At 36.2% G+C, this 18,316-nt stretch overlaps 2 protein-coding genes across 2 annotated transcripts; both read right to left on the bottom strand.

The window, feature by feature from the left end:
- Nucleotides 1–4,088: 4,088 nt before the first annotated feature.
- LOC132635087 (NADH dehydrogenase [ubiquinone] 1 beta subcomplex subunit 8, mitochondrial) lies at nt 4,089–8,533 on the bottom strand. Its single transcript, XM_060351317.1, has 4 exons — nt 8,275–8,533; nt 8,081–8,167; nt 7,219–7,314; nt 4,089–4,379 (listed from the first exon to the last, which is right to left on the bottom strand). Exons 1-4 carry the CDS (start codon nt 8,410–8,412, stop codon nt 4,323–4,325), a joined length of 378 nt encoding a protein of 125 aa, XP_060207300.1. The 5' UTR covers nt 8,413–8,533; the 3' UTR covers nt 4,089–4,322.
- Nucleotides 8,534–15,182: 6,649 nt separating this feature from the next.
- LOC132638144 (L-lactate dehydrogenase B-like) lies at nt 15,183–18,316 on the bottom strand. Its single transcript, XM_060355120.1, has 3 exons — nt 17,812–18,316; nt 17,050–17,300; nt 15,183–15,881 (listed from the first exon to the last, which is right to left on the bottom strand). Exons 1-3 carry the CDS (start codon nt 18,167–18,169, stop codon nt 15,438–15,440), a joined length of 1,053 nt encoding a protein of 350 aa, XP_060211103.1. The 5' UTR covers nt 18,170–18,316; the 3' UTR covers nt 15,183–15,437.

Below are 18,316 nucleotides of genomic sequence, written 5' to 3'. Positions count from 1 at the left end.
TGAGGATAAATCAAAACATTTGTAGCCACGATGGTTTGGTGGATATCCCAAAAAGACACATGGAGTTGTCCAGACACCAGACGCTCGACGTCGGGTTATTGCGTGTTTTTGGGAGATAATTTGATATCCTGGTCATCTAAGCGCCAACCTACTCTTTCCCGCTCTAGTGCGGAAGCACAATATAGGGGGGTTGCTAAATTGCCTCCCCCGAACCCTCCTTTATTGTTAAACAATGTCCTTCATGCGCCAAAACTCATAAAGAATTTGATATCGGTTCGTAAATTTACTACTGATAACTATGTGAGTGTTGAATTTGATCCTTATGGGTTTTCTGTGAAGGATTTCCGGACGGGGATGGCTCTCATGAGATGTAATAGTAGGGGTGCTCTCTATCCATTGTCCACCTTCAAATTTTCCACCAATTCACCGTCGACTTTTGCTGCCTTGTCTTCTACCCGTTGGCATGATCGTTTGGGCCACCCGGGAGCTTCTATTTTGGATTTTCTTAGGCGTAATAAAAGCATTGAATGTAATAGTTCTAGTTCATCTAGTATTTTTCATTCTTGCGTTCTTGGTAAACATGTTAAGTTGCCATTTGCTGGTTCTATTTCCGAAACTTTGTTTCCATTTGACATTATTCATAGTGATTTGTGGACTTCTCCAATTTTGAGTTCTATGGGCCATCATTATTATGTTCTGTTTTTGGATGATTTTACCAACTATTTGTGGACTTTCCCTTTGGCTAGAAAATCTGATGTTTACTCAAATTCATGGATTTTAAGACCCATATTCTTACTCAATTTGAACGTCCTATCAAGAATGTCCAATGTGATAATGGGAGGGAATATGCTAATAGTCAATTCGGAAAATTTTGTGCATCCAATGGGATGTCTTTCCGTCTTTCGTGTCCTCATACATCCTCTCAAAATGGGAAAGCAGAAAGAAAAATTCGTTCACTAAATAATGTCATCCGGACTCTTCTTGCTCATGCCTCCATTCCTCCGTCTTTTTGGCATCATGCATTGCAAATGGCTACGTATCTCATTAATATTTTACCAAGTAAGTTATTGGGTCACAAATCACCTTTAGAGGTCCTTTACCAACGGAAACCATCTTATTCTCATCTCCGAGTCTTTGGGTGTTTATGTTATCCCCTTTTTCCGTTTACTACATATTTACACTATTTATGTAAGAGATTAATTCCGTGATTATTCTCATTGATTGAGTTGGTAAATATACCATAGTTACAATGTCCTATTAGGATACAAACTATACTAACCTAAAATAGAAGATTTACAAAATATTTTTTTACTACATATTTACACTATTTATCAATATATAATCGGCAGTAGAGCTAGGAATTCTGGAGTGCATGAATATTGCACTTCATATTTGAACCTACAAACCTCTAAAAGTAGAGCTAGGAATTCTGGAGTGCATGAATATTGCACTTCATATTTGAACCTACAAACCTCTAAAAGTATGATGTTGTACAACTTAACTAACGTGTTTCGGTTATTTTGTTGTATACTTACCGTCTTTATTAGTACGGTATCGGCCTATCGGGTAACTACATCTATCAAGGCATAGACTAATAGAAAGAAATAAGTAATGTTTTTGTCTCTAGTATGATATTTAAACCTTGATTTTCAAGATTTGCACCCATTATATTGACTAATGGATCACATTCGTAAGTCCAACCTTAAAACTATCTTCGAACAGTCTTCGTTGCTATACAAGAAATTCTTCTTATCTCAAGAAGATTCAACAATATATACATAATCTTTATTTTTACCTTATTAGCAACATAAAATTTTCGGACAATGGAGATTGAACTCCCTACGGACCATATCGCTGTACCTGGACTCTAGCTCAATAGATTCTTCCCCGGTTGAAGATTGTTACCTCCAATGGTGAAAATATACCTTAACATTTATGGGGTTAAAATTGCCCAATTTTTTTTAATCTGGTCAAACCGTCCGAAAGATAAGATGTATTATACAATTAGCCGGCCGATCACAATAGGTTAAAACCAAATTAACCATCATATTGGATAGAAATAGCATTTAATGGTCCTTTTTCGGCTATATCCTCTAAAAAATAGTTATTGTAATGAAATATCAAATTCCACAGGTAAAACTCGTAATGTCCTTGAGACTCACAAAATTTTACCTAGATAATTTGAATCTCCATAATACTAGCTAGTTCTTTTTCAATTACAAGGACTCAAAATAGGCTACTTGTGAATTTCATCCCAAAGTTGTGGACCATAAATGGCCAAACGAGAGTGCTCAACTAGTTGTCAACCCAACACCAAAGGATGAGGTGCAGTAGATTGGGCGGGCTGCTCCTCCCTTAACCAGAGGTTTTTTATTTGAGCCCTGGGTATGAAATAATTCTTGGTAGGGAGCGTTATCCCAGAAATGGACCTTACTCGGCGCGAATCTAGATATAGTTGAACTCCAATGTGGGCACCGGACACCGGGTGGAAAACAAAAAAAAAAAAAAATAGTTGTCAACCCACTATTTGAAAACCCAACACAAAGGTACTCAGTTTCCAACTAAAAGATGAAATAAAAGGTTAAAGAAAACTTCTTTCGACCCAATTTTACTACGAAGTTGTTTAAGGGATCTTTATTTGTCCGAGTTGAGTTATGGTTATTTCATACATATTTGTGTCAGTGATCCGAAATAGTTTTCAAACAGATTGAGTGATTGAGTTACAGTATCTTGAGTTATTGAGTTACAGTGGCACTCGAACACTTTATTATAACTTTGTAAGAAACCCATTGCAACCACCCAATATTAACTCCAGTTACCCATTTGACACCCCAGGAGGCGTTACAGTCGCAGGTCCATAAGCTTTCAGGTTTTGTATCAAAGATTATTATTTGATATTTTGACTTTCATCGTTATTTCCCTGTAATTGGGCGACCATTTTGCCAACGTGTAGCATTTAAATTTATCTTTAAGGATTCATAGTTAGTGATATGACCAGTTTTATGGAGCAATGGCCCAATTTGATGGCTATGCATGGGGTGTCAAATTTGGCCCAAAAGGTGATGACCCGTCCAAACTTTTATGGGTTGGACTTAAGATAATTTTATATGGGCTGATTTCAGCCCAACTCAATATAGCCGATTTTAAAGTGATCTCCAACTTAGCCCAATACTAGCCCATTTTTAAGAGTTACTTAAATTTGGGTTTATTGCTTGAGATTTAGTTTATTTGTTTAATATATACACTTTTCTTGTATCATGTATCTTATAAGTTTGTGGTGTGTTCAATATGAAGGGAAATATTTTTCACGAAAAATATTTTTCTCTAAAAATATTTACCACGAAAATTATTTTCTTAAAAAATATTTTCCACGGAAAATCCGTAAACATAATTTTTAGGAAAATATTTTTCGCGAAAAATGTATTTTTAATAAAGATAAAGATTTTTTTTTCTTTTGATAAAGGCGAAAAATGTATTTTTAGAAAATATTTTTTTGAAAAATATTTTTCTAGAAAATACCCTACAAAAAAACTGGATCAATTTGAGCGGGTCATGACCCAGCCCATTTTTAGTCCATTTCAGTCCAACCCAATTCAGCCCAAATAACTTTTGGGTCAATATTAGCCCAACTCATTTATTACCTCAGCCCATTTTTATTGGGTCAATTTCAATCCAACCCGCCCATTTGACACACCTAGATTGGGTCAATTTCAATCCAACCCGCCCATTTGACACACCTAGCTCTGCAGGTTATAGAATGCTTATCAAGTTACTCTGAAAAGAGGAGTATTAAGAAGAGAAAGTATAGGTAGGCCGAAAAGGTACACAAAAATTTACATGGTGCACCCTTTTTTAAGACAAATTTCACAAAGAATCAAAGACCACTTCTGTTACCCTTATTAATTATTACTACTAAAAGAGCCCCAAGTTCCTTTCAAAGAACTGTAAGATAGTTTAATGCAAAAAAAAAAAATGTTACTGCAATAGAAAGATCGACTGTGTTGAATGTTCATTGTCGTATCAATCATCGACACTAATTTTGTTTATTAAGCTACCATGGAAAAGTAATACTTCCAACAATTGTTAGATATCAAAGAGGCAGTCCATCTATTACGATTATAACTAACATTCCAAACTAGCCAAATCAAACTTTCAGATATGAAATAATTCAGCATAAACACCAAAAGTAAAACCAGGGTCAGCTTGTTGGTTGCAAATGTCAAACCAAGACTTTATTTTCACTGTTTCAAGCCTTACAGTTTGATACATGAGAAGAAACGCAGGAATCACATTTGTGGATCCAATAGCAACTACATCCAAGCTCAAGGTTCTCCGCCAAGCTCCACTCTTAAGTTGTCATATGGATAGACCTTTGGTGTCTGCTCATACCAAAAACAGAAAAAGGAAGAAAATGAGTCAGCCAACAAAAATGAAGATGACAGGGAAAGTTAAAGGCAAAAGTTGTATGATGATGAAATAATGAGGGGGGTTGCAAGCAGTTTGGACCGACTAAATATAGAAGTAAAAGCACCTTGGCACAGCATGTAATCCCTAAGGTATTTGTATTTGAGAATGGAAATACTCTCAAGTAGTGATTGTGGTAAAACCTAGCATTATTTTTTTGAAACTGGCAACTTTTAAAAGTTAGCATTATTTACTGGAAGCCAGCTCTAATTGCACCATTCAAGAAGGGAGAGAGCCCATTTGTCCTACCCGCCCCACTTTCCCAAAACCCTTAAAAGGAAGAAGGGGGTGATCCAATCACATTCCCCCATTAGTAGGTGGGAAGCCATGTGTACCTCTCTCAAATGATTTTCCCTTGAAGCTTAGGATATTGATAAGTGCCAGTACTGCTCAAAGCACAATCTCAAATGCTCTTTCCTTAAATTTAACTGCTCTAATCTTTATCTTTTAAGAATAGAACTTTTTTAGATCTTGTAAACGAATACCTTTAAACTCCAGATAGTACCATATGACATGTTGAAAACACTGTCATTTTCACAAATTTCCATAGATACAGCAAAGACAACAGTGCAATGTAGTTTTGACAATAGCACAAAGCAAATTAGTAAGAACGCTGAGCCAAAAGTTGAACAGTTGCAAATTTAGGCAGCAAAAAACATTCAACAATGAAGATGATCAATAAAAAGAATATTAAAAAAACACTTGAAACCACTATATTATTTCTAAAACAAAAAGCTTATGAGACTTCATCTATGCCTACCTAGCAAATCACAATAAACAGCGAAAAACTTTATGATTATCACAAAAACCTAATAGAAAGCTACTGCATAACTAGTATTGGCAAAGAACATCGAGCATGAATTTACTGCACAAATAAAATAAAAAGGAAACTGATAATAACTTGCATATGAAAATTTAGTTAGTCTATCCCTGATATGATGCAAGACGCCCCCTTTTCTATCCTTCATCAAACATTTATCATCTATTAGCACTGCAGCACGAAAAATCAAATATATTTACTTGAGTAAGAACAAGGGTTTCTTCAATGACCTATAATCTGACCGAGTAACAAACATATATTTCTTGATGAAATAACGGGGATTTCACTAAAACAACATCCAGAGGATGCAAAATACAAAAGGAGATAGCTCCAGTACAAGATATCTTCTACACACACTTTAAGGAGCTAACAAAATCTCTTGAGTTAGTCACTGTTATGTCCATAATGTAAGTTATACCAGCAAAAGAAATATGAAAGACATCTAGATGTAAAAATATATTACGGGTAAACAAAGATATATTACCTATACTTCTGTAATAAAAAACAAAGATGCTTTACCTGATTAAAGGAGGTATCGGAGAGAGGGGAGCGTGAGAGAAAGAAGAGGAACACTGTGCAAAGTAACTTGAATACCAGCGTTGATTTATTTTTCACTTTCTAATCAAACTTTACTGAGCCAACGACTAAGCATGGAAAAGACACAACCTTAGGGATGCTCACTTCTCAAGTTAGAATACTACCCAGTTAATCATCTGCACTTCCTCTTAGCTAGCACAATTTGCAATAAGAGTCGAACTAAAAGTGCAATGAAAAGAACAAGATTTGGATTCACTTCAAATATCTCCCCTCCTTATCTTTAACGGGATCAAAACAACTTGTATAAATAACACCACAAACTTGAGTGTTCCAATATTCAACTATAGCAACTCATTCTTTAGATCAGTAATAGCTTTTCTCATCTACTTTATCTCACGCTCCCACTGGGAAGAAGGGAAGCACCATTTTTTAAGCAAGAACAAAATCTAGTGATTGCCACAGGAGTTCAATTTCCAGCTTGCGCAAGGCAGGTTAAAAAAGAATGAATTTAGCGAGAAGAAGTAGCAATAAAATATTTCCGTTGGAAAAAAAAAAAAAGTAAAAAACATATGATAGGACACTCCAGGTGGAGAAATCAAACCACAAGCTACTAGTTCTTGAAGTGCATGTTTTAGGTTAAGAAAAGCTAAATCATTAAGGTGGTGAATAGCAAAAAATGTAGATTCTAGCTCTACCAATCCTTGGAGTACTACACTGCAGATATTTTCCCCATCCCACTGGAGGCTCTATTTTTTTTTTTTTTTTTTTTTTTGGAGAAATAATAAAGGCATTACGACTGGTGGTGGTTTACTGGACTGCATATAGGTGGTAAAGCCTTAGGCAACCCTCCTTTTCACTGATGGTTTAGTTGAAGGTGCATGTGCCCCAGGACTGCAGAAGAGTTGGCAGAGGGTGAGGACACCAGGAGAATCAGGCAGATGCTCTGGTGGCACAGTTGGGGACTAGGCATTTGTTAAGCTTGGTAAGCCGAAGTACGTGGATGGAATTGCCATGAACAAGTAATACTTCTCTTCTTGGTTTTCAATCCTAGCATGACATCATTCTGCCATAACACCTTTATATTTCCATAAAAAATTTCCCCACTTAAAAGGAGATGATCACATAATATAATATAAACCATGTGATGCTGGCCATTTAGCCACAGAACAAAGAAACCACAGCTGCAAAGAGTTTTCCTTACCATTCAAGCTCAACAAACACCTAAAAGTAAACTTTGCCACAGATCAACATAGTAACCAACATACAAGTCCATCCATTAAAAGCACACACAAGAAAGTGCAGCTCACACAGCATAGTATAGTAATGTCATCAAAGCATAACTATATTTCACATTGATATGAAAAAACTGAAACAGAATTCAATAAATGTAGACTTACAAATGGGATTTTGGAGGCTTTGTCATTCCAAACAGCTAACAGTCCAAGCCCAGCAAAACAACTCAATCCACCGCATAACCAAGCCAATGCCTCATACTGACATTAAAAGCAATTCAAGAATCTTCAAATATCGTTAATGATTAATTTGACTAACAGAAAAGAAAAACTTAGAATTATTAAGTATAAAAACATGAAAAGTGCAATCAAATATAAATCTTCAGTCAAAAGAACTAACCTTTCCAACAGAGATAAAACCCTCAGATTTCACATAATAAAATCTTCAGGTTTCAGATTATAATTATGACTATTAACAAAAATAAAAAGTTGAAATTTCTAAACAGCGAAACATGAGCTGTGGATTAAAAGACATTAAAAAAGGCAGTTCGGCGCACAAAGCATCCCGCGTTAGCAGTATTGGGATATAACAGATATAACATCTTCAAATTTCACATATTAAATCTTCAAGTTTTAATCTAATATCAAAAAATAAGATTGTAAATGGTCAAAACAATAAACATGGGATTCAAATAGGAATCTTAATCAGAATATCCACCCTTTCCAACATCAACAATCAAATCTTCAATACACATTAAAACTAATTTGACTAACAAAAAATGAAAACTGTAAACAGTAACAAATCAAAAAAAAAATCTAACCTTTCCAACAGATATAACCATTTTCAAATTTCACATATTAAATCTCCAGCTTAATCTACTATCAAAATTAAGATTGTAAATCAGTTAATCAGAATATATAACCTTTCCAAAATCAACAATCAAATCTTCAATACACATTATAACTAATTAACAAATGAAAACAATGAGAATTAAGAAAACAAATCTTAAATTTAAAAAAATCAAACCTTTCCAACGGTATCTGCTATGCGATCAATACAAGGCTCAGGAAAAGGAGTACCGTTGTCCCATATAAGTTCATCATTCACTTGAAGCTACAATTACAATTAGGGTTTGTCAATCAAATAAAATATTTATCAAGGAAAAAACAACTGAATCTAAGAAATTATAAGTACTGTGTATTTATAGTGGTGTTTATTACCGGCTTATCAGGTACAATGTGTTTGCCGACGGGAAGGCCCATACCGGCGCGTGTACGAAGAGAAGATGCGGCGGCGCGTGCAACGACGCCGTTTCCGCCCATGATGCGTGTAGCTGCATTGCTTAATCTTCCAGCCATTTTCAGATGATCGTGACCGTTCGTTTCTCGGCGATGACGATTTGTGATTCAGTTCAATGTTCTTTGTCTAATCCCTAGTACAGATTTTGTGATTCAGTTTAATGTCCAAACGACGTCGTTAAGATACTTCTCATTTTACCTTTTGGTCCTAGTTTTAGTGTGACTTCTAGAAACAGCTCCAAAGTTTACTATAGTACACAAAAGCGTCCCCCTATATTTTTATTGGGTTAGACATACGTACGATTTCTTAATTCCTTTTTTCCTTTTAATCTTACATAGCCAGAAGTCCAAAACATTTAAAGAGTTGCTTCAATTTATTCAATCAAATTATAGGTACTTGCTAAGTTTAGCTTTCTTGTTCTTAATACATAGGAAAAAAAATCCAACTGGGATTTCCGATAGAATGATTATCGGAAAAGCTTCCGATGAGCCAATTTCTAACAACTTCTTCAAGAAATTTTATTGAAAATTAGTATGTATTTAATAGTGAGATTAGTTGTGCCAGTGTTACATCAAATCCTACATACTATAATTAAGTTATTGTCACAACCCAACCTTAGGGGTGTGGCCGGCACCCGGCACCGGAAGGGGCCGAGCAAACCAACTGTGATATCTAAACTCTATAACGTGAATCATAGGCCGACGAGGCCGCTAAATAACAATAGTAAGAAGTATATCATAACAACCTGCAAGCAACAAAGGCCCAACAACACATATATGCATAACTAGGGCCGACAAGGCCACAACCAAGAAAGACAACCAGTCAAAAGGCCGGCAAGGCCAAACACAATATCTCTACACTGACTGATAGTCTGTAAGCCTCTAAGAGCACTAAAATGCATCAAATGGTCGGGGCAGTGGCCCCGACGTAGCCAAAGACTTCACTTTATTACAACTTTTGTTCCTATCGTCTTATTCTTTCAAAGATTTTCCTTGTGTGTCAACTACTTTCCTTCACCACATCCCTCGTATCGAAGAAATTCCTGCTTTACCCTTTCGTGTAGAGATAGCATCCATGTCTTTTAACATTTCGTCCTTAGTTAATTATCCTTCATAGTCAACCTATTCGCCCTCATGTCTATACAGAGTACAAGCTATCAATGTCTTATTCGTTTTACAGAATCTCTCATATTTCAATTTCTTCTCAAGATACCTTGTAAATATTGATTTTTCTTCCATAAAGCTCACCTTTCTTCTAGAGGCATTTTGTTTTCTAACTTCATCTCATCAGGCTTCCAAGTCCGCCGATTAGGATTATGTAGCTCGCCACCTTGCTATTTCGATTCTTACCATTATCATCCTTTTTGTCTAGCTTCTTGTTGTTATATTTATCGTATCTAGCCCGTTCCCTTTCTATCTTTCTATTAACCTTAATCCTTTATTTACTCCAGGAATCTTGTTCAAACACCCTATCGTCACCCATTTCCTATATGTTTATAATCCCTTCATGTCATGGTCTCCTTCGTATTCCTATTAATCGAAGATTTTTGTTATAATATCTCCTCCTGCCAGTCCTGTTTCTTTTCCTCACCACTCCTACTGAAGGCATCATCTACAAATTTCACACGCGCATTAGCACAGGTCTCCAATTATAACTTAAGTGATCGTCATATAAGCCCTCAAATTAAAACATCGACCTTTACTCCCTGCCAAGGTCTGCGATGCCACCTGCGGCTCCGCAGGCTCTGCCTGTGTCTCGCAGGTGCTGTCTTGGTGGCCGCAGATTGTCTCGGTCTGCGATTAGATGCGGAACTTCCGTCGAAACTCGCTTCTGATGTTCTACGAACCTAAAACTTTCCCGAAATAATTTAACTATTCTGACTTGTAGATTCCTATTATGGTAATCGCATTACCTTATATTCATAGAGTCATCGACTTTATTCTGCATCGCTCCCCTTTCACTCACTTTCATTGAATCGTTGCCCATTCTCTCTCATTCTTCCTTCACTTATTGTTACCATAATGTCCTCCATTCCTGGGTAATTCCTTATAATTCAAATCCACAATAGAGAAGCAATACTATTCTCAACATGAAGAAGTCTATCAACTAGCCGATGAACGGTGAGCCTGCTTTAACATAGTTTTACTGCATTAACCCCTTCTAACTCCCTTTTAAAATTTATTTTACACTATCAACCCACGCATGAATACATATACGTCACATTTCCAACCACTCAATATAACAAAACTCGCTCCACATATACACACGATACAATTATCAGTTCAAGTACACCATGTATCCGTTTCTCCCATCTTAGATTTATGACATCATCGAATCACACATATAAAGAGGAAAGGAGATCTTACCTTGGAACATCTTCCACAATACCAAATCACAACCTAACAATATTTCTTACGACTCTGAATAACAAAAGTAAGTTCGACCTGTCAACTTCTCATATAATACCTGTTTATAACACAACATCATCATCTATTCCTTCAACTTACATCTTGTATTAACTATATACATCTTAAAATATTACGTAATCTCATCAACAGTCAGATACAAATTTTCAAATCTAATGAAGTCAAAGCAGCCTAAATACAATACAAACAACTTCAATAGTCGGGTTTACAAATTCTGATCATCGCCTCGTAAGTTATTATCGGAGACATACCTTAGATAGTCATACTAGCTCATCGAAAATCATAGACAAAAGATCATACCTTGACTGCCTTTGGTCAACTCCTTACCTCTTTACTTTGCTACAAGGTAAACTCTGAAGCTCTTGGATTCACATTATAGGGTGGAAAGCGACTAATACCTTTTTCCGGCGTCCCTGTTCAGTTTCTCTTAACTGTACTTTTCTTTCAGATCAGCATTACTGAAAAAAGAAGGACAAGATGAGAAATAGTAATTCAAATACTTATGACTCCGCTCTATCCGCACGATCTATATTCCAATGAAGGCAACATCCTAAATGCCCCATAGCCTACTGATTATAAATGTCGCGTGCTACGTATCCATAATCAAGACACGACTTACAGACATCCCTAGGATAGACCTGCTCTGATACCAAATTTGTCACACCCCAACCTTGGGGGTGTGGCCGGCACCCGAAGGGGCCGAGCGAACCAACTGTGATATTTAAACTCTATAACGTGAATCATAGGCCGACGAGGCCGCTGAATAAAAATAGTAAGAAGTATATCATAACAACCTGCAAGCAGAAAAGGCCCAACAACACATATATGCATAACTAAGGTCGACAAGGCCACAATCAAGAAAGACAACCAGTCAGAAGGCCGGCAAGGCCAAACACAATACCTGTACACTGATTGATAGTCTGTAAGCCTCTAAGAGTACTAAAATGCATCAACTGTTCGGGACAATGGCCCCGACGTAACCATAGCCATACTCGTAATATATATATATATATATATATATATATATATATATATATATATGCATCCTATTTGATGACTCTGACCAGCAACTCCGGAGAATGGAGTGCGAACATCCCTGCTGAACTCTAGTATCCTACTGAGAAAGGTATACCAATGTGTCTACCGTACCTGTGGGCATGATCACAGCGCACAAAATGTGTCAGTACGAAATATGTACCGAGTATGTAAGGTGGTAAGTGTAAATATAACATAAGCATAAGAGATACGGATAATCATGGGAAGAGATCTAGAGACAACCTAAAACTCTGAACGAGGCCACTGAGGACGACCATAACCATGACATAAATGTAAATACATGCTCGTAAAATCATTCCTCACTGTGGAGCCATATATCATATCATATAACAATAATAAATCCCTCTGTGGGGTGAGCTCATCATCATAACATCGTCTCTGCCCAACTGATCAGTGGCAATGCACAGCTGCGTGCCTACCCGGCCGCCTACAACATGGCTCGGTAAAGAAAGAAATACATTTAGGTGCACAGCTACGTGCCTACCCGGCCGCCTACAACATAGCTCGGTAAAGAAAGAAACATGTCAAGGTGCACATATAAGCGCCTACCCGGCCGACTATAGCGCGACTCGGTAATGAAAATAAATACATATATATAAGTGCAATGCAAGACTGACCTCAGAAGAGATATAATAAAAAGAGTCGGAGTGACCTATCGTCGTTAGCCTCCGACTATCGTTATTGTCGCTACGTTCTTTACCTTTCAATTCAAGAGACAACCACATGGAAAACATGTAGATACTTGGTATGAGTTACACATGAAATAGAGTTCAACTCATTCGGATGGTATATGATCAATCCAAGTTTAGCGGAACATTCCAATTCGGTGGCCAAAAGAGATATGTACGCATGAAAGGCATTTGATGCAATCATATATGAAATAAAGATTAGTCCATCACAAGGAAGCGTATTTATCTCATGTTTAGTGGAAACTTATATCTATAAAAGGTTCGTTATCTTTAAGTGATGGACAAGAAAGATAAGGATGCGGGGATACACTTTAATACAAGTTATTTCAGAGAAGAGGTAAGCTTAACCAATTCGGGATACGCCCGACTCAAGTTTTACGAAAACATTTCAATCGATAACCAAATAAACATGGAAATATGGACAACACTTTAATATAAGTCATGTATGAAGTAGAGGGCACCTCAAGTAAAAGAATATGATCGACTTATGTCTTCACGAAATGAATGCATCAATGAAACGTTCGTCGAGTTCTAGTCATGCCACAAAAGAGAAGAGAAATCCCTACATACCTTGTCGATGTAGTTATATATGTTTCCCGAGTCCTCGAACGCCTTACGAATGATTTCCTACATAATACAGACTATTCAAGATCAAAACCAAGGTCATAGCTTATAGAAATCTTCATTTAGACATTTAATCGAGCAACTCATGGGCATGAATTTATAGGCCCTTTTTGTAGCGAAATTTTCCCGTAAAACGCTACCAAATTCTACTTTTCCACTTCTCCTCTTCAATATGATCCCATCCATATCACCATAACTCCAAATAACACAACAAAACCATATAAAACAGCCCAACAAATAAGCTAAGTTCATGAAAGTTTCATAAGAATATAGAAGAGCTTGTTCTATGGGTTTTTTCACCAATTTCTATGATCAATTACTTGTAGAAGTTCAAAAAGATCAAAAGGAAGTTAAAATATACCTTAGATCATGAAAATCACTTCAAACCCCAAGTTACTTCAAAGCAAGGTTTTCCTCCGAAAGGCGAAATAGTGAAGAAATCACAATTTCGAAGTTGCTATGTTGTTCTCCATGTTAAAGTTAATAGATTTGCTCTTAGTTTGGATTGAGATTGATGAAGGATTCGTTGGAGAGATTTTGAGGGTTTTCTAGGTTGGGGATGGTGAGAAAATGAAAGAAAAATTCGTGCAAGGGCCTATATATACTTGGGCAAATTTAAAGCCACCGACTTTAGCACACTGTTCTCGCGGCAGTTTGCGTCCTTGGACGGAAATACGAATATCTCTCTACTCCAATGTCGTATTGACAAATGGTAAAATCCGATAGAAACTAGACTCATAGACCTTCGATTTGATAGGTGGATCACCCCGTAACTCCAAGTATATTGAGAGAAAAGCTCTTCGACATCTGACCCAAATTTCAGTGAAATTTACAAACTTAACTTGCGACGCCTTTTGTCGACTTTCGTATTACAACTCGTTTGACTTCCAAACTTAACAAAAGACCATTATACGATTCAAATACTTCATATCATTACTTTCTTAGCATGTGAAGAACTCCTAATCTCACCCAAAAGTACAAGTTATTATATTCCCAACTTGCCGACTTTTGACGAAACTCATGCTTCTTTGATTCATTCACCCTCCAAATGTTCCGCCACTTACTAATATTATTTATAGACTCTTGTAACCATTTATATTAATAAGCTCAATATAATTTCTTTTTGAACTTGCGTCGACTAACTCATGATGCGACTTTAACGTGCGAAAATCTAAGGTGTAACAGTTATAAATTAAGGTAATAATGTGTATTATTAACTATAGTTTACCGATAAGAGGGGTATGTACAGACATATGTCATGTATTTACTGGATTGCTAAATACCGAGTGCGAGTAAATTTTTACGAGGATTATGGGGCAAAGTTATACTTCCCCATTCATAAGGATAATCGATTTTTCCTATCAGCTTTTTTATGATCATGCACCAATGGCTTGCAGAACTTTTTCGTCCAAATTAGAGTTAGCACTTGATTATATAGTTATTTCTTGCTTTTTAACAGTTAAAAGAACAGTATTATTGAATGTATTATGTTGTCATCTCAAGATGGGGAAAAAAAGATTTACAACCTATAATATTTTCACACAGTTTCAAATATATTAAAGTTTTATATTAATTTATACCCAACATAAGACTGAAAATTCAGTCAATTCGACCTCTGCACAGTGAAATAAAACAAAAACTGTGGGACCAGAGAATAGCCAAAAGAATATGAAAGGGAAAAAAGGACATAAGGAATAGGGAATGGGAACGTGTGAATATTTAAATATTGGATTGATATGATAAGACTTCTGTGACAAACTTATTTCCAGTGCCTTATAAATGGTGTACAGTAATTCATAAGATAAATTTATATAAAGAATCAAGATACAACCCAGACTCTTGATGATATTCATGTTTACAAATGATGTACTCCAATGTATGCATTATCTTAATTTTTCTTTAATATAAGCATAATGTCACTGCTAAGAACACTCAAAACTCAAAAGTAACTTTTGAATGATAACGATTTGTTCAAAGACAAGTTGCCAAGCTGCTATGGTAGCAAATTTTAGACCAAAATCACAAGCATATTACTTGAAGAATGATAAATCAGAATTCTGTAAACCGGCATCAGAGGTTCTGTTGCAATTTATTTCAAAGTTAGTACCACAGAGCACTAGCAGGCAGCCAATATGTCATTTGACCATCTGCTGTAACACAAAGTTATTCTCACTATTTTCCTCATAAACAAAGATAATATAAAGGAAACAAAATTAAACAAACTGTATGGTAAGAAACAACATAGTAGTATAGTAACATAGATAACTGATCAACAGTTACTACTTCAATTCAAATTCCCAACTGACTCTGCACTTCCAAAATAGTCTTAGCAGAGTTCCTAAGTTGCTCAATTTCTTCATCAGTAAGATGCACATTCGTCACACCCAAAACTCCACTTCTTCCAAGCTGTGCAGGCAAGCTTAAGAATACATCGCCGCCATCAATTCCATAAAACCCCTTTGCAAGAACTGAAACAGGGTGAATCCTTCGTTGATCTCGAAGTATCGTTCGAGCCAAGTTAGCTACAGAGTAGCCAATTGCCCATGATGTGTAACCTTTTAGACCAATCACTTCATATGCACACTGCATAACTTCCTTGTGGATTTTTTCCAGTGTCTCTTTCTCTAACGCAATTTGTTGCCTCTCCAAGAAGCTAAGGACTGGCACTCCTCCTACACTCATGCCAGACCAAAGTGCCACAGAGCTGTCACCGTGCTCCCCAACAATGTATGCCTAGCAAAAGCAAAGTCATCACATATGTTATTCCACTTAAACCAATACAAAAAAAACATCACATTCACACTTATAAGTTATATATATGTAATAGTATTAGATTTTAAAATTGACTCAAATCTTAAGCAAAATTCAATCGGAAAACAATTTTTTAATCAGTATAACGTGTTTGTTTGCCACTCTCTGAAAATAGTTCTTTTTCCCTTTTTCTATTTGGGCATTTCACATTTGTAGTCTACAATTCTCTGGCCCAAACACCAATAAGAAATTAAAATTCATAACAGGGTATAAGATTAGATGTTTCGTTATGCATGGCTCATTTACTGTCTTTAGCCCTTCTTTAGCTTCCCACGCAGTGTTTGATATTCGCTTTGAGGCTCTACTAATTCAAATTCGCACCAAAAAATCCCACCACTTCGAGAGCAACCGATCCCTATCAAAGGGGACTCTATTCCTAGAGTTCGAACCCAATACGTAAGATAATCCATTATACATTTCAAACCGGTTTTGCATAGAAATGTATGTACTTTGTGTAGAGATTCCGATATAATAATAAAAATTAGAATTGCATGTGCTCTACTGAATGTATACGTACACGCATATGAATATTTAACCCCAAATACATTTAATAGATGGTTTAATGATCTAAAAGCTACCTTAGTCTTTTGATACTGGTATAATCAGGACAAAGAAAAAGGAGCTGAAAATTCGACTTCGTTTTCTAGGAACTTTTATTGGACATTATTATTGATAACTGTAACTCCAGATCTCCAATAGATTCGTTGGTACACATATGGACACGTAACAGGAATTACATCTTAAACGTTCTTTTTATTATTAACTAGTTTAAAGAAGAACAAAATGACTTTTATCACTTGTATACATCTACCTCATTAAGTTAAAATGAACAGATTAAACGTAATTATTTTTTAATATAAAAGATATCATTATTTTGGAAAAACTAAAAAAATGTGTCATATAAAATATGAGTAACGAGTAAAAATTAGTACTAACATGGATGAATGTATATTTATGTACTACTGCGCTCTGACTCATATTCTTCACCAATTAAAAAAATCACCAATTCCCACTAGTAAGTACTAAACATAAGGCACAACTAAAAACCAAACATAGAAATTTAAAGGAAAATGAAAAATGATGCACTGACCTGAACATCCTGGGCATTAACATCAAGATGATCAGCAATCAAAAACCGAAACCTGGAAGAATCCAAATTCGTACCCGACCCGATAACCCGATTCGCTGGAAACCCAGACAACTTCCAAGCAACATACGTCAGCACATCCACCGGATTCGAAACAATCAAAAGTGTAGTCTCCGGTGAGTACTTCACAAGTGGTGGAACAATACTCTTAAACAAAGCCACATTCCTCTGCAACAAATTCAACCTGCTCTCACCTGTCAGAATTGAAATAATAGAGTGTCATGCGAAATCAAACAAAACAAACTTTTAACGATAATAACAAAGAGAAATTATAAAAAGATTCATAATATAATAAACTTGTTTGGAAAAAAATATAAGACGATTGAGAGAATAATCTCCAATACTCCTTAATGACAATGCCATTATATATTTTATGTTGTATAAGAGGATTCTTGTCCAAAACTTTTTCCACGGTTAGCCAACTATGGAAGAGATTTACTCCTTATGACACAACTTCCTCGGTAGTTTGTCCATAAATAATGTCATTTTTTTATATGTAAAAATAATTTAACTTATGAAATGATTTACCACTACAGAAGTTTTTTTATTTCTTAAACTCGTGACAAGTCAAATGACTCCACATAAATTAAAATCAGAGGGAGTATCATATTTTCCTTCCGAGTACAAGTAAAAGCAATTATGGTAAAATAAAATTCAAATATGATTAAAGAAAATAAAAAATCAGGACAAAAACCATAACAATACCGGGGTTCTGTCGGGCACCCGCAGTGACAATACAAAGATCCGACCCGGAAGTAACCGAGTAATCCATCGAAGCGTGGATCTTCGTACGCGGCAGAAAAGCTGCCGCGTGCTGAAGATCCAGCATTTCTCCTCGGAGCTTGTCGGATTTCGCGTCGACGAGCGCGAGCTCGTCGGCGAGGTCTTGTGTTAGTATTGTTTGTGCAATTGCCATACCGACATTTCCAACGCCAATGACGGAGATTTTGGTGTGGCGTTTTGTGGGTGAAGGAGGGGCAGTATTGGAAATTGACTTGAAGAATGCTTGGCTTAAGTCTAGACCACCAGGGCCCAGTGATGAAGATGAAGTACTCTTCTGCATGGTTAATAACTAGGTTTGCTTGTGTGTGAAGAAAGGAGATTAGTTTGTAATTGAATGAAATTTGTGTTTAGTAGAGAGATTAAGGTTTTTTTGTGCTCAATATAGGAAGCAAAGATGCAGTTTTATATAGAGAGACATTTGAAGAGA

This window comes from Lycium barbarum, chromosome 4, assembly GCF_019175385.1.
Source record: "Lycium barbarum isolate Lr01 chromosome 4, ASM1917538v2, whole genome shotgun sequence".
Classification (NCBI taxonomy): domain Eukaryota; kingdom Viridiplantae; phylum Streptophyta; class Magnoliopsida; order Solanales; family Solanaceae; genus Lycium; species Lycium barbarum.
This window is presented reverse-complemented; position numbering and strand designations above follow the sequence as displayed.